The sequence below is a fragment of the Pteropus medius genome, unplaced genomic scaffold, assembly GCF_902729225.1.
Source record: "Pteropus medius unplaced genomic scaffold, Ma_sr-lr_union100, whole genome shotgun sequence".
NCBI lineage: Eukaryota > Metazoa > Chordata > Mammalia > Chiroptera > Pteropodidae > Pteropus > Pteropus medius.
The window spans coordinates 3,191,057-3,214,210 of NW_024354500.1; the positions used below are offsets into that span (position 1 = coordinate 3,191,057).

A 23,154-nucleotide genomic window follows, 5' to 3' on the forward strand; every position below is an offset into this window, starting at 1 on the left:
TCTCAGTCTTTGTTTGATGACCCTGATAGTTTTGTGGAGTACTGGTTAGGTATTTTGCAGACTATCCCTCAACTTGAGTGAGTCTGATGTTTTTTTTCTTCTCATATCTGGACTTGGGGTTGTTGTTTTTTGTTGTTGTTGTTGTTTTTAGAAAGAACACCTCAGAGCAAGTATTTTTTTTTTTTTGAGTCGGAAGAAAACATCCTGTTTACTAATGGGAATGCTTCACTAGAAAAGGGGAGATTTAATGATGTGGGAGTAAGAGAGAACCATTGTCAGAGTAATGCCTTTGAGCAGACAAGAGGAAATTGAATTTAGAACCCAGAGGGAGAGATTGGCCTTAGTTGAAAATAAGGACAGTTTATTCATAGTTAAAAGAAAGGCTGACAGAGCTTATAAGCACAGATGATGCTTTCAAGAGAGGGCATATGGTGTTGGAAGCTTATGCACATTTTCTTTTGATCGTGTATTAGTTTTCTATTTATGTGTAACAAATTATCACAAATCTAGCAGCTTAAAACAACATATATTTTATTATCTGTTTCCATGAGTCAAGATACCTGTCATGGCTTAACTCGATTCTTTGCTCAGGGTCTCACAGGGCTGTAATTAAAGCATCGGCTAGCATCAAAGACTCAGGTGAAGCTCAGAGTCCTCTTCCCAGCTCACGTGGTTGTTGCAGAAATTCATTTCCTTGAAGCTGTAAACTCATGGTGGTTTACTTCTTCAGGCCAACAAGAGTATCTCTAATGTCTCATGTCCAACCTCTCTGAACCTCTTTTAAAGGGCTCATCTGACTAGGTAAACCCACCAAGGATTATCTACTGTTTGATTAATTTAGTCAACTAATTAGGGATCTCAATTACATCTTCAAAACCCCCCTCACCTCTGCCATATAATAATCTCAGGAATGATAACACCTTAACTTTGCCATATTCTGTTAGAAGTAAGTTATAGATCTTGCCCACTCTCTAAGGGTGGAGATTATATAAGGAAATGGTTTATTGGGCATCATCTTCAATTGCTTCTACTTCCTTAGTTATTTTGGAAGCAAAATTAGAAATTGTTTAGACAGAGAAGGAAGTGGAGGTTTGAAAAAAATGGGAAAAAGAATGAACTATATCTGAGAATGAGTATATCTCTCGACTCTGAACTATCTCGTCAAGTTTTGTAGGGCTTCTCCAGCATGTGCGTTTCCTAAGATAACTGCTTATCTAACTCGATCCTTAAACTTTAATCAATTACTAAATATTCTGAATGGTATTTTTGGAGCTTTGTCATAAATAGTAAGAAATAACTGATTCTACTGTCTTAAGATTTCTTGATCTGAGGAATTATGCATAATGGAGGAATTAGGTTAATATTCAACACATGATTTTCTAAATTTTAATATTGCTTGAAAAGTATATCAATATTTACTTTTTAAAAATTTCTGGTGCATGTTCTATTTTAATAGCAGTGTTAAATTTAGCAAAACGTTTAATGGAAAGAGCATAGAGATTATGTAAATAGCTCATAAGCTATGACTATTTCAAACATTACACTTGTTAGAGTAAATTAATGATTAAAAGTCTGTTTAACTAGGACAATTCTAGAATTTCTGCCACTAATACGTTAAATAAACACCAACAGCTTCACTTTTAAGAAACAGTTTTTTGTTTGCTTTACAGAACTTGCCTGAAATTGACTTTGTGTAAAAGTCTCATTAAAAACAAACAAACAAAAAACCCTTATAACTAGAACTACAATTTTAATGTTTTAACTAATGAAGATAAAAAGAAATTACATACATACACATGCCAATATTATTTGGCTACAACCATCAAATCACAGAACATATTTACAATCTTCTTCCAAGTAGCCCAAGAGGAACAGAATAGTATTAAGAAATGTTCATAAACAGAAATCTCTGTGTAACACATTGTTTTACATATGCAACTCTTCATATGAATTTACCTTTAGTTCAATAAGTGTTTATTTTGTACCTACTCTTCGCCAGACACTGTGAATATAAAGGTGGAAAAGACACACTTACAGGAAATGCTACATTTCATTAAATTTATCATTGGGTCCATGAAAGTCTATGAAAATTACATATCTATTATGTTATTTTCTATGTATATTTTATATTCTTTAAAAAAGTATGAATATATTCCTTACCCTCAAGGTGCTTTTAGTAGAGAGAAAAATACTTATGTATAAAAGCTGATCTCAACACAAAGTAGTAAGTGCTAGAATAGAAGTGTACTCTGAGTGCCTGTGTGAGTGTAGGGAAAGGGTTGGGTGTAGGGATATGTTTTTAGATAAGTTGACCATACAGTAAAATGACAGTTCGTTTAGGTCCATATCTACTCAGCTGAGGAACACTGGAAACTTTCATACATAGTTTCCTTAACTATATAATAAACAAAGTCTATCTCAAAATGTTGGAATATTACATTAAATAACACATACAACAATATGATGTTTGATACACATTAGGTACTCGTTAGGATATTATTTCCTTCCTTCACTTTTCTGCCCCACTCTTCTTTCCAGGAGTAAATGAAATAAGGAACAATGGAAAACACATCACTCCCTCCCCCCCAAAAAAATAAATAAAAGGTCTGAACGAAATTACGAAATAACAAGTTGTTTGGTGATCCCTCTAAAATATTATTGTAGCAGAAATTTTAAGAAAAAAATAAAGAACCAGGATCAGATGAGATGATCCCTGCAGGCACAGAACAGTAATGGGACATCTTAAAGAATTTGAAGCAAGAGAATGACCTTGACTCTGAGTCTAGAGATTGATTTGAAAGAGGTATATAAACTAGTTGAGAAGATATAATAGGTCACATAAAAAATGATGATGTCCTGGGCATGGTCAGATAGTACAGATAGAAAATAGCATAAATATTTAGGAGATATCTAGAGGGGAAAGGAACCAGTATTTAATGTTTGATAGGATTTGTGGCATGAGTGTGGTAAGGAAAAGAATGACCCCAGGTTTCTGGTTATGTTGCATAAATGACAATGTCATGAATTGAGAATGAGGGAAGATGAGAAATTCTACTAATGGAAGTGGAATTTTTGGTCTTATGGTAAAGATATACCTAACTTTATAAGAAATTGCCAGTGTTTGAAAAGTAAAATATTTTATACTTCCACTAGAAAAGTATAAGAGCTTTAGCATTGTTAGTCTTATTAATTTTAGCCATTTGTGTGTGTAGTAGTATCACATTGCAGGTTTTAAAAACTATATTAATATACAGAAAATTCATCTTTTTTTGTGTGTTGGAAGTGTAGAGTTCTGTGGCTTGGCAATTAGAGCCAAGTAATCGCTACCCCAGTCAGGATACAGAATAGTTCTTCGACCCCCAAAATTACCTTGTGCTGCTCTTTTGCAACCACTCCCGTCCCTAACTCCTAAACCTTGGTGACAACTGCTCTATTACCTGTAGAGTTTTGCCTTTTCCAGGAAGTCATATAAATAGAATCATAATGTATATAACCCTTGGAGGCTTCTTTCACTTAGCATAATGCATTTGAGATGTGGTTGCATGTATCAGTGTTTCACTTTTTACTGCTAAGCAATATTCTATGTACAAATGTATCAGAGTTCATTTATTCTTTCAACCAATGAAGGACATTTGGATTGTTCACATTTTGAGTATAAAAATGACACTAATGGCCAACATTTACTGAACATTACCATGTTTCAGGACTGTCTTAGGCATTTTATTTGTATTAACATTTAATATCCACAGCAGTGATATTTGAAAAGCAGATTAGAATAATAAAATCCAGTGTGTGATAAATATTAATTTAAGGTTTATATTTTATAAAATTCTTTTTGAGTTTTTATGCCTTTATTATAGAGGTTTCATTTTTCTTGGTTTTGATATTAATATCATTAACATAAAAAGGATTTTAGTGCTAAATAGCAATCTTAGCCATCATCCAGACTAATCCTCTCATTTTAAAGATATAGAAACTGGGCAGATCAGTTATTAGTAAACATTTTGGTTCCTTTTTTTTTTTTTTTTTTTTGGTAAAGAATGGAGAGCTATGGTTAATATGTCACCAATTCAGCAAACGTAAATCTTTCTACATAAAATTCAGAGCTATAGAGCTAATTTCATTTTCCCTTCTGGAACTAATAATTGACTGTTTCCTTTCATTTTTTCAATTATTTGTGAGAAAGGCTCTGTCATGGATATAGCCGATTAGATATATAGAATCAAAAAATGTAAACTGTATCACCTAAAACATGCTTTATTATTTAAAAATCTAAGTATCTTGAAAGCAGAAGCTAGTGTCTTAATCATATATATATATATGATTAAGATTATATATATATATATCTCCTTCACCACTATACACTCTGGCAGAAACTCATGAAATATTTCACTAATGAAATACTCAAAAAAATTGTGGAAGAATTGCTTAAAGGATACATGGACCATTCACTTTTTGAGATGGATATAAAAACTGGTCTTGATGCATTACAGGGAAGGTGCTGATAAAAGATATTGTTCATTATAGTATCCTCTTTATCAGAACCCCCAGAAAGAATTCCTCTCAATAAACAAGGCAGCTATACTTTTGAGAAATTTCTATCTGTGCAATGTCTATAGTATAAATGTGTAAATGATTACATGTCTTTTTTCATACTGGCTACTCAAAGCTTAAATGTTAAACTTGACCACCAGTCTAGCGGTGTATTTGCCATATATTGTTTGCATTTTGTGCTGGGCTCAATAAGTGTTATTCCTATTCTTGCTCTACTTTTAACTGAGACTATATTGTCACATGTTAACAGATTCTAATGAATCGTTTTTGAAATAAAGCATATAAGAAAGAAACACAGGTGAGTTAAAAGTAAGAAAGATAGGTTGAATGGCAGGTAGGCAGCAAAAGGGAAGAAAGTGGGCTGCAGAAGTTGGGGCTAGAATTAAATCCAGTTATTGTTTTTTCACTGCTACTTGACAGGCTTCAAAAATGGATCCAAATCTAACATGCAACAGAATAAAGGTGTTCCAGATCCTTCTCAGTGAATACAAATTAATTTAAATCAGCTATTCAAAAGTCAAACTGTGAGAAATAATAGATGTCCTTTTCAAACACAGCAAATTTCTTTTGGCTAAGAGATATTCACCTAACTCACTTCTTGGGGTGCTTTTAATTTCTGATCTTGCATCTGGTAAGATCTGAGGAAAGCTATTACATCAGAGCCCTCATGAATTCACTTTTATTGACTGGTCTTTTAGTTATATATTTGGAATTTATCCAATAATCATCACAATGACTAGTCATATGAAATCCTCGAGTGTTAAAAAACGTTGAAGACATTTTACATGATAGTTTCACATTCTTTACTACCAGAGGTCACAAAATGGATCCAATGGGCAAATATTTTTTAAAAGTTTGCAATATCTGCCATAATTAGAAAAATTTGCATACTCACACAAACATACACACGTCTTCATTTTAGTGACCCATAGCAACACAGGGCAACACCGACAGGAGCTGATTAGCAACTACTCCTTTTAGGTGCAGTCCCTAGGACTCTCTAGGGCTTTAAACCTGATGCATTTATTTACAATACCTGACAGGTTCCAGTAGGATTTTGCGTTTCTGACCCTACATATAATGCCTATTTGAGAAACTTGTTTTAAAATTTATCAACAAAGTAAAGTTTACCTCATATAGGAAAGGAGGTGTTTCTTTTCTGGCAATATGAACTATAATATCTTGCATTAACTTCTCAGAAGCTATTCTTGCTCTACTTTTAATTGAGACTATATTGCCACATGTTAACAGATTCTAATGAATCGTTTTTGAAATAAAGCATATAAGAAAGAAACACAGGTGAGTTATGAGTAAGAAAGATAGGTTGAATGGCAGGTAGGCAGCAAAAGGGAAGAAAGTGGGCTGCAGAAGTTGGGGCTAGAATTCAACCCAGTTCTCAACCATTTCTACTAGCACTGTATTTACATTCTATTTTTAATTTCATCATTCATTATATTTTAATTTTTTAGTTTTTTTGGTGTGAAAATATACTTCAAATCTTTGTTTTGCAGAGTGCTCATATTTTAATAAGAGGAAACATTACCTAAACTCTATTTTAAAATGACATAAATGATAAAAGTGAAATAAATAATGCATTAACAGAACATTTTATTTGGGAATTAAATTAAGCCTTTAGCTACAAACACATAATACTCATATGAGAAAAAATGAAATAGAATTTGAGTTTGGTTACTGTTCATATCATTGTCACAAAATATTTTTCTTATAAAATATCTAAAAACATAATTTTCCAGAATGTACTATAATTAAATATAGCAACAAAGCAAATTTTCAAGAGTATAGCAATCAGATTTGCAATTGACTTTTTTACATGTAGTCAGAGATTAGACTGCTCCATTTTAATGTTAATGGCTTAATAGGCTACCATTTGGTTAAAATAAGTCTGGGTAATTAAAAATTGATATAGAGTACAGTGGTATTTAATAAATATAAATTTAGTATGTACAAATAAAAGTGGCATGCTACACTTAGGTGACTGTTCAAACATAGATTCCTAAAGTTATTGCATGTATTACGATTGAATTTCTTCTAAATATTCTCTTTTGCATTTGATATTTTTGAGATCAGGGTAAAGATCACATTACATTAGACCAATTACCAAATTAACATGGTGATATAATGGTTTGATAATGTTTTATAAAACTGACTTAAAAGTACTTTTATACACAGACATAAATGCATTTCAATGTGAATGAGTAGCTGGTTTGTCACTTAGAGTTGTTTACAATGATATTTGCTCAGATTTTTAACCATTTCGAAGTAAAAAACAAAAACACAAAAGCATGATCACACAATCCTATACCATAAGTTGAATTACATGTAGAATTATCTTACCATAGTCGTCATTGTTTTGTGTCATGAAATAGTTATTTCAATAGAGTAGCTTCTAAAAGACTTTATCTTTATATTTAAATTTATTGTTCTTTATATAAATTGAGAAACTTGAAATCCAATATATACAATACTTTTAAATGAACATTCAATAGAAAAAGTGCCACTATATTTTGATTTTAGTAAATTTTAGATCTATGACTATTTGTTTATTAGGTCTCAAATTATTTTGTCTTTTGATGCCATAAATTAAATAGTAATTATAATAACAAAAGCTAATTATATTGAAAAATGCCCCCCCCACCCCGCTCCATTGACAGCTGGAATATAAAAGCACTACCACTAAGTTTTATAATTTGACCGAGAATGAATGAGTCTCTGTAATTAAGCTAATGCAGTACCTAAATTCTCAAAAACAATAACCTTACATTAAGCATATAATAACATTTAGCTTTTATGTGGCTATATGTCAGTATAAAATTAAATTTGGAGTACAGTTTTTAAAAAAGGACTATCTGAGCCAAAAAACTTCCTTTTGCTTGTGGCTAGGTCAATTGTTTTTTTAAATTTTAAAATTTTAAATATTTGTAAAAATAACTGAAATTTTGCTGATCATAAATAAAGTATGTAGCTTCTATACTATGGGACATGAGAGTGTCAACCTTAACTCAAAATTTAGATATAGACTTTCAAGGATTGTTTCTGTAGATGCTATAAAACTTAAGAGCAGTCATCGTGTTTAAATGAAATAAATGATCAGTTTGAAAAAGCAAAAGGTTATGAACTTAGGTTTTCAGGCAGCTTATTATCTTTGCTGTTTTAGCGGAAGATCAATTTCCTAAAGGATGTCAGAGCTAATATACAATTATATCCAAAGAATAAAAAAAAAAATAAGAAAACATCTCCCAAATTAAAAAAGAAAAGAAAAAAGAAAAAAAAACTTTTGTGTATGTGTATAACAAATTCACATTTAAAAAGTATGTACAGTTCAAGATATCTACTTTGTTAGTGCTATATATCTTGAAAGAGAAAATATACAAAAAGTGTGACTGAATTCTACTTTTCATCTGTTGGTCAGAAATCAAATATTTCATAAATAGAAAAATGTTTATATCTAAGATACAATATATTTCATGTATGCTTTTATTAGATTAAAGTTAACTACTTTATATAACAAAATAGTCATCTTTTAATTACGCTCTTAAAACAGAAAAAAGTTAACATGTAACTGATATAAACACTAATAACAGCAGTTTTTGACAATATTAATCTTTAAGAGAAACAGTGAAGGAAAGATTTGGTGTCTTCACAGTCAGAACATGTAGACCACTTAAACCATAAAAGAATTCGTTATGATTCGTGCATTGCATATATTACACTTTTTTCTTTGCAAACCTATAGTTTTTATAATTAGGAAATCAATTCTTTGCTCTTATTTGCTTGTGATCATGATGATCTAAATGGTGCTACAAGTCAAATGGTAAAGGCAACTCAGCTGTAATAAATACCTGAGGAAGATTCTGAAGCATTCCTCCCTAAGAATAATAAAACTGTTAGAGAGAATTCTGCCTAATAACCTGTTTTTAAAAACAGGAGAAAAGAAACATAACATTCATATAATTATAAATTAGTAAACTATTACGTGCTCAGATTCCAAACATTCTTCCTTTGATGACTTTCTGCAATGAAAACAGAATGTTTTATTTTACTTTGAAACGTGAATGACTCTTACTGGCTGGTTGGGGTAATATGCTGGAACCACAACAAAGGTCAAAGGTAAACTGTACTGTAGTAGATTATCTGTCTCCAGTAGGAGTAGGATAGGAAGTGGTGCTATCCACGTTGAGGATTTGCCGACCATGTTTTTATACACTTTCCCTGAATCTTAGAACTATTTCATAAAATTAATTTTGTTTCATAGTGGGTTCAAATATACCTCTGTAGTAGATATTTCTCTCAATTTTAATAAAACATGGTACATTATAAACTATTATTAGGTATGACATTTAGAGTTTATCCCTAAGAAAATATATAGTGGCTAACTGGATATAAGAAAAAAAAAAATCCACAGGTTATATCTGTATGACTGTTCGTATGAAGATGGTTATATCAGCATAGTGATTTTTTCTTGTAATTACTTGTAGAAAGTAGACTATTACTATAGTACTAATTTCCTGTGGCATGATCATTCTAAGGAACAGCAAATTCTTAAGCTATAAATAAGTTTGACAATCATGCCTCTTTTTAAAAAACACATTTTACTTCAAAAACACTGCTGAAAAATAAATTTCACTGCTAACTTGTTTCTGTATGAATGTCTTCATACTCTGAAGATACATATGCATTATTGTTTAGTATTACCCTATTGCTTTAATAGAATATCTAAGAAATAATATTCATGTAATAGCATATATGATTTTTAGTTCTCGTTACAAATATTAACTATAATAATAGAATGCATTCTTTAGTTTTTAAAGTAAAAAGATTCATTTTTATCATACAGGTGATTGATAAATTTGTCACAATATGACAAACAATTGATCACAAGCATTTAACCCGTAAGAACCATAAAAGTATAATGTTTTTAAATAGGAATTTTATACAATAATTTAAAATATTGTCTTTTAAATAAAAGATTTCCATCATTAATTGTTAAACTTAATCAAATGTGAAACTTCAGGAAAAAATTTAAGATATAAAGGAATTTTTATTTCCATGTCCCTAAAATCTAAAAAAAGCTAAGTAAATGTTCTCTATTACTTTCGGTAAAAATAGCTTAAAATATTAAAAGAAGGCAATCCAAAAATAGTATCACTTTTTTCTTATTTAACAGTTGGTCTCTGATTAATATTAAATTCTAAAACATGTATAGTAGAACAAGTTAACATTAACAAGATACTCTAAAAATGATAACATTTTGAGTATTATATTATTGTAATAACTGTGAAGCAACTTTTTCTTAAGACTTCAGTAACAATTGTTAACTTTTATAAAATAACTTTCTATAGCTTCTAAAATCTGGAGTTCAGCATTGTAAAGCAGAAACATTAGACATGCAAAACATCTAGCATGCTACGGGTAACCAAAAATCTGCAAATGATATACATTGTGCTGTAGAAAGCAGGTCTTCCTAACACAGTATGGTTCACAGTAAGGTTTAAGGTATGATTTTACTTTTCTTAAGAATTATCCAGAATCCAAACACCAATACAATAAAGTTGTCTGAGTCATTGAAAAAACTTAGTACACTATTTTTTTCAGTTTTTCTTCAACATACCAAATATACGCACAATCTTATTTCTTTGGGCCCAGAATACAAGTAGAATTTAACTGTGTGCTAACTACTTTATGTAACAAGCAATTACCTATTATAAAATAAAAATTAAATTGCTATGAAAACAGGATTTCAATTTCAGTTATAAATTTAGCGAATGATGCCACAGGGGATGTTTCTGCACAATGTTCTCTCAGGCATTTTCTCAGTGCAGTGTTGTGAAGCATGGCAATGATAAAATTACTACCTTTAAAAAAGTGCAAATTATCTTCATTAAAGATAATTGTAATAATGCATCTTAATTTTTACAGTTTTCTGTCTATAACTAAAAAGAAAAGGCATTTACTGAAAATAGGTGAATTCTATAATAAACAGGCAGCTATTGATCTAATGCATAAGTTGCTCTTTCCTTACTATATATTCCAGACCACTTGCGAGTTAGTTCTAGATAAAGACTTGGTTTATGAGGCCGGTAATCCAGGTACACTGTACTGGTAGTTCTTTTGGGAATAGCCTTTTCAATCTGAGTTCCTTCATGCCACTCATTAAAAGAGGTGATAGAAATCACACTGGGGTGGGTTTGGAGAGCAGCACGCAGAGCCGTTTCATAATATTTCCCATTGATTCTGTTCCGAGTGTTTTGAGCATTCCATGGACGGATGCTGGTATCTATATATCCTGGCCCCACACTTGGGATAAATATTAGTTTGAAGTGATCACAAAATAATTTTAGCTTAGCCCAATTCTCATATGATGAGCCGTAAGTAAAGCCATTTGTGGCAAAATATGTATAAATTCCATCAAAACCACCTTGAAGGATATCATATTTATGCTTGTCTTCTACTAGAAGTGCAATGAACAATCCATCATAAGGAGAATTGCGAATGCTCTGAGACCCTGAGACGGTTAACAGATTGGCCCATTGTTCAGGCTTTGTAATATAGGAATCGTAGACATAAAACATTGGAAGAGCATTGCCGGTCTTAGTCTTGTACCTGTAAAAAGCCGGATGATTTCCATATCTACAATACAAACATATGTAAAAGTGAAATTAATATTCACAACTCATTTGCCATACACAATAATTATTTATTGAAAATGAAGGTAATCAGTACAGTTGAAGCAAAATGTTTACCTTCTTTGGGGAGTCAGTTAAATAATTATTAAAAATGCATTGATTTTATACATTGGGAAATGAAATACTGGATACAATAAGACATTACCAAATAAGAAATTATATTATATGAGGTTTACAAATGATGACTAACACCATGAAGAGCCCATTTTCTATATGAATATATGCTTTTAAAATATCAATGATAATTGGCCCACTGTTGCTGACAAGTTTCTTTGTAAGAGTATGGCATCTGTCACTGACTATTATCAGTAAAATAATAATTTGTTCAAGGGAACAAAATGAAACTGTATTAATTTTTTTCCCTGTAATCAGACTAAATATAAATAAAAATATTAAATGTCAGTCCCTTGCTATAAACAGTTCAGAGTTTAAAAGAAAACTCTGTATGATTTAAAGAATATCAATTTAAAATGTCAGTATGATAGAAATCATAAATAGCCTAATAAACACATAAAATAAAAATCTTTATTCATACAGAGAGTGAATTGTAAGGAACTTCAGAAATGTTCCTCAAAATGACTGCAATATTCATTACAAAATTAGTTTTATTTTAATGTCAGACCATAAATCATTCAAATCTCTCAAACAGAATTTAAATGTACTTTTCTTACAACAGTAAGTAGCACTGGATCACAAACTGGTGATTATAAACACAGAAGAAACTCACTTGTCTATAATATATTTGATATTTTTGTACATGCTTTGGTCATCTCGATTGTAATATGGTTCGATGTGAAAAGTGACCTAAAACAAAAATATTGATTAGAAAAAAAATTATGATGTAAAAATAAAAGTATATTCCATATTTTAAATTAATTCCATGATTTAATAACCTTAATTTAAAATGCTTACTGAACACAAAAGTTACTAGAGAGTTTAATAGACAATGTACTACGCTTTCTCTAATAAATAATATCCTAAATATTTTATACATTTACCTCAGTTAATTCACAACTCTATAGGTACTTACTATCTTCATTTTCTACACGAGAAAATCAAAATTAAGATAGGTGCAATAACTTGTCACACCCAGCGAGCTGGAGGCAGTGGGTATTCTGAATTCAGAGCTCAAATGTTCAACCACTGTGCAATACTACTTCTTTTATGTTTATTCCTTGTAAAGAATAAATAGGGATATATTCTATATTCAAACATCTTTAAGAAAGGCAAAAAAATGGTCTAGAAAAATCTGAGTTGTTTACAGGTGTGATCATTAGGCTTACACTTAAGTGGAATCAACAGCAAATGTCTTTACGTGCCAAATTCTACATAATGAAAATATCATTTTACAAAATAATGTTTAATTTGTACTATTAATAGCCACTAGTACTATAAAGGACAATAATTTTTAGAATGCTTATTCATATGGTTTATATATCACTAATAGTAGAAAGCAGTAACCAAAAGTACTTAAATACTGAGCACAGAAGGCTCCATTTTTTTAAAAAAAATAGGTATCATTGTTTAATAACATAAAAATTTCAGGTGTACAGCATTACAATTCAATGTCTACTGCATGCTCATCACCGAAAGTCTGGTTTCTAATCATCGTCATCCTACATCTGACCCCCTTTACCAATTTTTCTCTCCCCCCTCCTGTAATCATCAATTTATTATCTATGAGTTTGTTCATTTTTTAATTTTCTACATGAGTGAAATCATATGTTCTTTGTCCTCTGTCTGACTTATTTCACTTAGCATCATACCCTCAAGATCCATCCATGTTGTTGGAAATGGCAATATTTCACCTTTTTTATGAATGATTATTCCATTGTATATAGGTACCACATCTTTATTCATCTGTCAATGGACATTTACGTTATTTCCATATCTTGGTTATTATAAATAATGCTGCAATGAACACGGGGTACACATATCTTTTCAAATAAATGTTTTCACAGTCCTTGGATAAATACCCAGAAGAAGAATTGCTGGATCATATGGTAGCTCTATTCATTTTTTTTTTTTTAAGAACCTCAATGCTGTTTGCCATACTGGTTGTCTCAATTTACATTATCACCAACAGTGTATGAGGGTTCCCTTTTATCTACATCCCCTCCAACATTTATCTGTCTTTTTGATAACAGCCATTCTAATTTATGTTTGGTGACATCTCATTGTGCTTTTGATTTGCATTTCCCTAAAAATTAGTGAAGTTAAACATCTTTTCATGTACCTGTTGGCCACCTGTATGCCTTCTTTGGAAAAATGTCTATTCAGATCCTCTGCCCATTTATAATTGTTTTTTGTTGTGTTTGAATTGCATGAGTTCTTTATATATTTTAGAGATTAATCCCTTACTGGAAATATCATTTTCAAATATCTTCTCCCATTTGGTTGGCTGACTTTTTGTTTTGTTGATGGTTTCCTTTGCAATGCAAAGTCTTTTTAGTTTGATGTTCTATTTCTTTATTTTTGTTTCTCTTGCCTTTGAAGTCAAATGCACTAGAATATCACTAAGACTGATGTCCATTAAGTTTAGTGCCTATTTTTCTTCTATATATTTTATTGTTTCACGTCTCATGTTCAAGTCTTTGAGATAATTTCTATATATGGTGAAAAACAGTGATCTAGTTTTATTCTTTTGCATACAGCTGTTCAGTTTTTCTAGCACCATTTAAGAGACTTTTCTTTCTCCATTATATATTCTTGTTTCCTTTGTCATAAATTAGTTGTCTGTATATGTGTGGGTTTATTTCTAGGTGCTTAATTATTTCCCATTGGTCTTTTTGTCTGTTTTTCTGCCAAAACCATACTGTTTGATTACTAAGCTTTGTAGTATAGTTTGGAATCAGGAAGTGTAATGTCTCTGGCTTTTTGCTCCTTTCTCAGCGGATTGCTTTGGCTATTGGGATTTTTTGTGGCTACATATGAATTTTTGGAATGTTTTTTCTATTTCTGTGAAAAATTCCATTGGGATTTTGGATTTTAACAGGAATTGCATTGAATTTCTAGACTGTTAAAATGTCCATATTACCTAAAGCAATGTTTATTCTTTTAATCTATGAATACAGTATCTTTCCGTTTCTTTGTAACTTCAATTTCTTTCAACAATAGCTTGTTGTTTTTAGTGTACAGGTCTTGCACCTCTTTTTAAAAGTTTATTGCTAGGTATTTTATTCTTTTTGTTGCAATTGTAAATGAGATTGTTCTCTTCATTTTGCTTTGTGATACACCACTGTTAGTATATAGAAATGCAACAGATTTTTGCACATTGATTTTCTACCTTACGACTGTTCTGTACTAATTTATTATTTCTAATTTCTTTTAGAAGAATCTTTAAGGTTTTCCATATACAAAATCATATCATCCACAAATAATGACACTTTTACTTCTTACTTTCCAATCTGGATACCTTTTATGTCTTTTCCTTATCTAATTGCTCGGGCTAGGACTTATAGCAGCACTATGTTGAATAAAAGTGGCAAGAGTGGGCATCCTTGCCATGTTCCTGATCTTAGAGAAAAAGCTTTCAGTTTTTCATCATTGTTGTAGGTTTGTATATATATGGCTTTTATTATGCTGAGGTACTTTACCCACTGTAGTCACAGTTTTTATCATAAATGGATGCTGTATCTTGTCAAGTGCCTTTTCTGCATCTTCTGAGGTGTTCATATGATTTTTATTCTCCATTATGTAAATGTGGTATATCACAATGATTAATTTGCAGATGTTGAATCATCTTTGCATCCCTGGAATGAACCTCATTTGATCATGGTGTATAGTCCTTTTAATGTATTGTTGTATGTGATTTCTAGTATTTTGTTGAGGATTTCTGCATCTATGTTCATCAGAAATATTGGCTGTAATTTACTTTAATTGTGTTGTACTTGCCTGGTTTTGGTATTAAGGTAATGTTGGCTTCTTAAATGAGTTAGGAAGCATTCCCTCTTCAATTTTTTGAGTTTGAGAATGGTAACTATTAAATGTCCTATGAATGTTTGGTAGAATTCACCACACTTTTGTTTCTTGTAAGATTTTTGATTACTATTTACATTTCCTTGCTAGGGATCAGTCTAGTCAGATTTTGTATTTCTTCATGATTTGGTCTAGGAATGTTATATGATTCTAAGAATTTACCCATTTCTTCTAGGTTATGCAATTTGGTGGCATATAGCCTTTCACAGTATTCTTTTATGATCCTTTATATTTATGGTATCCATTATAATTTTTCCTCTTTCATTTCTGATTTTATTTGAGTCTATTTTCCTTAGTGAATTCAGCTAAAGAGTTGTCAATTCTGTTTATCTTTTCGAAGAATAAGCTCTTCCTTTCATTAATCTTTTCTATTGTCTTTTTAGTATCCATTTTCAATGCCTTTTAAGGAATTTTCCATCTCACTGAGTTCTTCAGTTACAGAACTTCTGCTTTGTTCTTTTTGAATTATAATCTCTTTGGTAAAGTACTCCTCATTACTTTTGTTTCTGAGCTCACTTAATTGCCTTTCTGGGTTTTTTTGTATCTTCTTGAGTTTCTTCATGGATGGCTATTTTTAATTCTCTATCATTTAGATCACAATCTTCCATGACTTTACGTTTGGTTACTGGAGAATCATCTTCATGTTACCTTGGTTGTTCCACAGGATGGTGCATTTTCAGTTTTAAAAACTATATTTAGGTACCTTTTTATTCAGCAATTGAGCAGGCTAATAATTGAGCAGGCTAATAATTATATAACTGCTGATGCCACAGTTGATGGTGCCACTGTGGCGGGTGCCGTAGCTGTGTCTGAGACAGCTGGGTCCTGAAGCACCACCACCGTGGTGCAGGAGTGGAGAAGGCTTCAAGAACCCACAGCTACCTCGCTCCCTATGGCCCTGGGCACTGCTGCTACCAGGCCCTCCAGAGGTGTAACCATAGCCGCAACCAGAGATGGAGGCAGATTCTCAAGTGCCAGTGCTGCAGGACACCATTGTGGGTACTGTGTAAATTAGTACCTAACTCTAAGGAACCTGGGAAGACTCTCACCCACCAATGCAGTCTATAGGTAAGAGATGAAACTCTACATGGGATAGAGGAGCCAGCCAAAATGCCTAAGTGCTGGGCAAAAATTTGGTGAGGACAGACCTGGGCAGGAACTCATGCATTAGAACTTGTAGAAGTCTCACCTTCCCAAAGGGAGACTCCAGCATATCACTGGAGGAAAAGAAAAATACATATTTGGAGGCTGTAAGAGAAACTTTTCCAGTACCACACCTCCGCCTATGGAAACACTAAAAAGGACTGATTTTCTGGTGACCTCTCTCACAGAGAAAAAGGAAAGTGCTGAGTACCTGGTTATCCCAGCTGGAGAAATCCATTCTCTCCACTAGTACCTAGAATAATATGGTGAAAGCTCAAAAGTCTGTGGGTGTGTGCCCGGGGGGAGGAAGGGGTATTGATATAGGGAAAGAGGCAGAAAAGAATTTCAAATGGTGTTAAAAGGATTGTGTTCACCAGGAAGTCCACCCAGGAGCTGCTGGGAGTACTGCTCCTGGGAGCAACAAACTGGGTCTGCAAACCTTCAGTGCACTCAGTTCTAAACCCTCACCTCCCCCTGCTCTGTCAGTTCCTTCTATGGGCTGCCAAGTGCCACTGCAAGAACAAGCTCCAGTAGACAGCACACCTATCGACCACTGAGTTGAGCTAGTGTCACCTTATTGAAAACAACATTTTTTTCAATAGCCAGCCTGGTGAATTTTAAGAACCGGAGAAAACATAAAAGCTTTAAACATTTGCCTCAGAGGGAGCAGTTACACCTTCACAGAAAGGAAAAACTCAGGTAATAACATAAGAGAACATAATATTTCAACTGCTGCAAGGAAGGAGAAAAAAAGGAGGTATCTACTACTTCAAGTGTAAAAGCAGTAACATATTTACAAGGAATAGGAAATATGTATCACACCCACACAAAATGATATTCTCCAGCAACCAAGCTCAAAGGGACATAATACTGCAATCTAATGAATAAAGTATTCAAAATAGCTGTTCTAAAGAAACAAGTTATAACTCAATGAAACCAGAACTAAAAATTATGAATAAAATGAGTTCTTTACCAAAGAGAATAAAATTATAAAGAACCAAATTCTGGAGCTGAAAATTCAATGAATGAGATTGAGAATGCAATAGAGATCATATGTAACAGGGCAGACCACAGGGGGAAAAAATTGGAGAATAGGAATTTTGAAATAACACAGAAAGAACATAGATTTAAGAACAACAAAGAAAGCCTATGTGACCTATGGTTATTCATAAACACATATCAGAAAAATCGAGGTTCCAGAAGAAAAGAAGGAGAAGGAGGCAGAGAGTTTATTTAAATACATAATAGCTGAGAAATTCCCAAACCTGAAGAAAGACTTGGACATACAAGTCTAAAAAGCTAATAGATCATCCTATAATCTCAATGTAACCCTTTCTAAGATATATCTGTCACAAATCAATGACGAAGAATCTTAAAAGCAGCGAGGTTTAAAACCCTACACAGGAACTCCTATTGCACTATCAGCAAGTTCTCAGCAGAAACTTAATAGGCCAGAGGATAGTGGAATGACATGTTCAAAGTGTCGAAAAATAAAAATGGCCAGCCAAGAATACTTTGTCCAGCATATTTAGCCTTCAGTTACGGAGAAGGCTTTCCCTAGACAAAATTTAAAGGAGTTCACCACCACTAGACCTGACTTGCAATAAATGCAGAAAGGAGTTCTTTGAGCTGAAACAACAGCAGGCTAATCACGCACATGAAAACACACAAGAGTACACAACTCACTGGTAAAGGTGAAAAATAGACATTTAGAAAACTAACTTTCTATTAGGATGGTGTGTCGACTACTCAAATATGATATAAAGGTTAAAGAAAAAGAGTAGAAAAATATATATATATATAGCTACTATAAATTAACAATATACAACAACAAAAAAATTGTGGTATCAATCATATTCAGGAAAGAGTAAAAGGGTATAGCTTTTATAGGAGATCAAAGATAAGTTGTTAATAGCCCAAAACGTATATCTAAAAAATGTTTTAAGTAAACACAGAGCAAAAACCTAGAGCAAGGGGAAACAGTATACCACAATGAAAAATAACCAATTTACAAAGTAGGCAGAAAATGATGGCAAAATTCCTTAGATATTAATACTTACTCTAAAGGGAAATGGATTGAATTAACCAATCAAAAGGCACAGAGTAACTGGATGGATTAAAAACAAGACCCAACTCTATGCTGCCAACAAGAGACCCATATCAGCTTCAAGGACACACATTCACTCAAAGTGAAGGGATGGAAAAGCCATCCCATGAAAGTGGAAACCACATCAAATTTCACACTGTAAATTAAAAAAGAAAAGCAGAAAAATAATACATCCAAGTGGAAATTGTTAATTTTTAAAGCATTTTTGTTTCTCCTGGTTATTTTCTCCAAAATAGCAACAGATCTTTATAATTGTCTATAATATGCTGATTACTGTTAACTATTTTTTACAGTAATTTTCTAAAATGTCTTAGTGCCAAATGTTTTTATTTCTTTGTATTCTTGCTTTTGAATTTTCTCAAAAATTCCAGTTCAAGACATAGGAAGATCCCTTGCTTCTTCCCACACACACCAAATATATGGCCACATAATGATTCCCTCTGAAAATCACTCTAAAAACTTGTGGAGCTACCCATCCATTTCTGACAAAAGAGGGAACCCACACTGAAGCAGGTAAGAAAGGCTGAGACATAATCTTGCCTTAAACTTTTCCTCTGGCACAGGGACACACAACTGGGAGGAAACTCAAAACCTGGAGCTTGGAGGGTAGCTCTTTCATGTATCTGGGGCTCTTTTGTGGCTATAGACCAAAAGATAACCTTTCATTGCTTGGCAGTAGTGACCAGGGGTGTCTTGTATTCCAGGACACCAAGGGAATATAACGATCAGAAAGATGGGTCTTGGCAGGCTACCACGTCTAGGGTGCAAGAGACAGCAGACTTAAACACCCACAACCTTTCTGTGAAAAAGGCCTACTTGCTTGACCTGGAGCTTCAGCCTTAGGAGCAGACTTTAGGTTTGGAACACATCTAGAAACTACAGAAATACACTCATGGACCATAGGTGGGGGACACCACCTTTGTGCTCTCCCTGTATCTCACTACAGCTCACTGGTTATCTCCCAGAAAGGAGCTTACACTTGACTGAAGCACTGATTTTCATGATGGCCACTCTGGGGACACCTCTGAATTTCTTGACTCTGGTGGGTGGTGGCGCTTACACTTTTGGTCCCACAAGACTGCATATATTTGTATTCTCTAAAAGATGCTGCCTAAAGTTTGGCTTTCAATAAGCCTGGATCTAGGTGCTGATTGAGACCTTCCACTATGGGAAAGCAACTGGTCTTGGCATACCCCGAACTACTGGGAGCTATTAAAAATAAGATAGGCTGCTTTGAAAATCAAAAAAGGTTTGAGAGACAACTAAGAGCTAGGGAAAGGTTGAGCAATAAGGTTCATCTCCTACACGAGGTCAAACCTTCAAGACTGGCAGAAGTAGCTATTTCATCTAATGCACAGAAACAAAAACAGAGTTAAGCAAGATGAAGAAATAGAGGAATATGCTCCAAATGACAGAAAAAGATAAAACCTTAATAGAACACAGATAAGTAAATTATTTGATAGAGAGTTGAAATTAATGGTCATAAAGTTGCTCACAGGGCTTAGGACAGGAATTGATGAACACAGAATTTCAACAAAAGCAATGGAAAGTAAAAGAAAGTACCAAACAGAAGTCAGAGAGCTGAGGAATAACGTAAGCTGAGAAATGCACTAGAAGATTAAAAAGTAGACTAAATGAAGCAGAACAGCATTACTCTGAAACCAAAAACATTACAAATAAAATTGCAGGTCAATGTTCCTGATGAATATAGATGCAAAAATCCTCAACAAATACTAGGAAACTGAACACAGCAATTAATTAAAAAGATCATACATATAGCATAATCACGTGGGATTTATTCCTGGGATGCAAGGTTGGTTCAAATTCCACAAATTAATTAATGTGATACAATATACCACATAAAATGAAGCATAAAATTCATATGATCACATCAACAGATCATAAAAACCATTTGACAAAATCTAGCATCCATTTATGAAAAAAAGCTCTCAGCAATGTTGGGATGGAGGGAACATATCTCAAAATAATAAAGGTCTTATGTAACAATCCCACAGTTAACTTCATATTCAAAAGTGAAAAGATGAAAGCTCTTTTAAGATCAGGAACAAGACAAAGATGTCCACTTTTGCCACTTTCATTCAATACAGTATTGGAATTCCTAACCACAGCAATTAGACAAGAAAATAACAAGCAACCAAATTATAAGGGAAAAAGTAAAACTGTCATTATTTGCAGATGACACGATAATATAAAGATTCCACCAAAAAACTATTAGAATAAATGAATTCAATACAGTGACAGAATACAAAAATATTCAGAAATAGGTTGCAAACTATCAGATTGAGAAATTAAAAAATCAATCCAATTTAAATCCTATCAAAAAATTAAAATACCTAGAAATAAATTTATTCAAGAAGGTAAAAGACCTGTTTGTGAAATTATAAGATACTGAAGAATAAGTAGAAACTGATACCATAATCATGGACAGAAAGAAATGACATTGTTCAAATGTTCATACTACTCCAAGAGATCTAAAGATTCAGTACAATCTCTATCAAAATACCAATGGCATTTTTCATGGAACTAGAACAAATAATCCTAAAATTTATATTGAACCAAAAATGACCCTAAATAGCCATAGCAATCTTGAAAAAGAACAAACTTAGAGGTATAACACTACCTAATATCAAACTATACTACAAGGCTATCGTAATCAAAATAGCATGGTACTGGCTTAAAAACAAACACAAAGATCAATGAACAGAATAGCGAGCCCAGAAATAAACCCATACCTATATAATCAATTAATCTATGACAAAGGAGGCAAGAATATACAACGGGGTAAAGACAGTCTCTTCAACGAATGGTGCTGGGAAAACTAGACAGATAACATGCAAAAAAAAAATAAATGAACTAGACCACTTACACCATATACAAGAATAAACTCAAAATGAATTAAATATTTAAATGTAAGAACTTAAACTATAAAACTCAGAAGAAAACACAGGCAGTAAATTCTCTGATATTGCTTTTAGTCATTTGTTTTTTTGTTTTTGTTTTTGTTTTTTTTTGTCTTTTTGCATATGTCTCCTCGGGCAAGGGAAACAAAAGAAAAGTAAACAGATAAAACTACATCAAACTAAAAAATTTTTGTACTGCAAAGGAAACTATCAACATAACAAAAAGACAACTCACTGAATGGAAGGAGATATTTGTCAATGATACACACAATAAAAGGTTAGTATCCAAAATATATAAGAAACTAATACAATTTAACACCAAAAAAAAAATGCAATCAAAAAATGGGCAGAGGACCTGAATAGGCATTTCTCCAAAGAGAACAGACAGATGACCAATAAACATATGAAAAGATGTTCAGTGTCACTAATCATCAGGGAAATGCAAATTAAAACCACAATGAGATATCAACTCACACCTGTCAGAATAGCTATCATCAATGAATCAATAAACAATAAGAGTTGGAGAGGATGTAGAGAAAAGGGAAAGCTGATGCACTATTGGTGGGACTGAAAACTGGTGCTGCCACTATGGAAAACAGTATGTTAGTTCCTCAAAATTTAAAAATAGAACTACTATATGACCCAGTAATCTCACTTCTGGGTATTTCTCTGAAGAAATCCAAAATACTAATTTGAAAAGATATATGAACTCCTATGTTCATTGCAGCATTGTTTACAATAGCTAAAATATGGAAGCGACCTAAGTGTCCACTGATAGACAATGTGATAAAGTAGTAGTACTTATATAATGAAATGTTACTCAGTGTAAAAAAGTATGAAATCTTGCTATTTGCAAAAACATGGTATTATGCTAAGTAAAATAAGTCAGACGGAGAAAGACAAATACAATATGATTTCACTTATATGTTAAATCTAAAAAACAAATGAACAAGCAAAACAGAAACAAATTCACAGACAGAACAAACATGACTGCCAGATCAGAGAAAGGTTGGGGGGTTGGGTGAAAAAGGTGAAGGGATCAAGTACAAACTGGCAGTTACAAAATAGTCATGGGGGTGTAAAGCACAGCTTAGAGAATATAGTCAACAATATTGTAATAACTAACTAAGGTCAAGTGGGTACTAGACTTATCAAGGTGATTTTTAAGTTATATAAATGTCTAAATATTATGTTGTATACCTGAAACTAATAGTTTATGTCAACTGTAACTGAAAATAAAAATTAAAAGAATAAGAAAAAGGACAATTGTGATTCATGAGAAGAGCTCAAAATATCAACATGATAACAAGACTCATGGTAAACGAAAACTAAAAAACTATAGTAGATACACAAAAACTAGAGAAAGTAAGATAAGCCTATCACTACAGAAAATCATCAAATCACAAAGAGAGCAAGAAGGAATGAAAGAATTACAAAATAATTAGATCAGCAAAACTCTACACCAATCAATAACTACTTTAAGTACAAATAGATTAAATTCTGCAAAAGCGAACAAACAGTGGCTAAATGGATAATAAAACAAAACCGATCTATGTGCTAACTACGAGTCTCTGAAAGCAAAGATATATATATAAAAAAAAAAAAGACATTCCATGCAAATGAAAATCAAAATAAAGCTGGGTAGGTATACTTATATCAGACAAGATAAACATTAAGAGTAAGTCTGTAATGAGAGACAAAGAAAATCAATATATAATGATAAAGGAATCAATCCAATAAGAGGATA

General features: G+C 32.5%; 1 protein-coding gene across 1 annotated transcript in view; it reads right to left on the minus strand.

Moving 5' to 3' along the window:
- Positions 1–6,142: 6,142 nt before the first annotated feature.
- MANEA (mannosidase endo-alpha) overlaps positions 6,143–23,154 on the minus strand; it is a 47,084-nt gene continuing 30,072 nt past the window's right edge. Inside the window, exons 4-5 of the mRNA XM_039852833.1 lie at positions 11,986–12,062; positions 6,143–11,202 (exon numbers count right to left, since the gene is read on the minus strand). Of these exons, the coding sequence (XP_039708767.1) occupies positions 10,560–11,202; positions 11,986–12,062 (720 nt within the window). The 3' untranslated portion in view covers positions 6,143–10,559. The remainder of the gene's footprint in view (positions 11,203–11,985; positions 12,063–23,154) is intronic.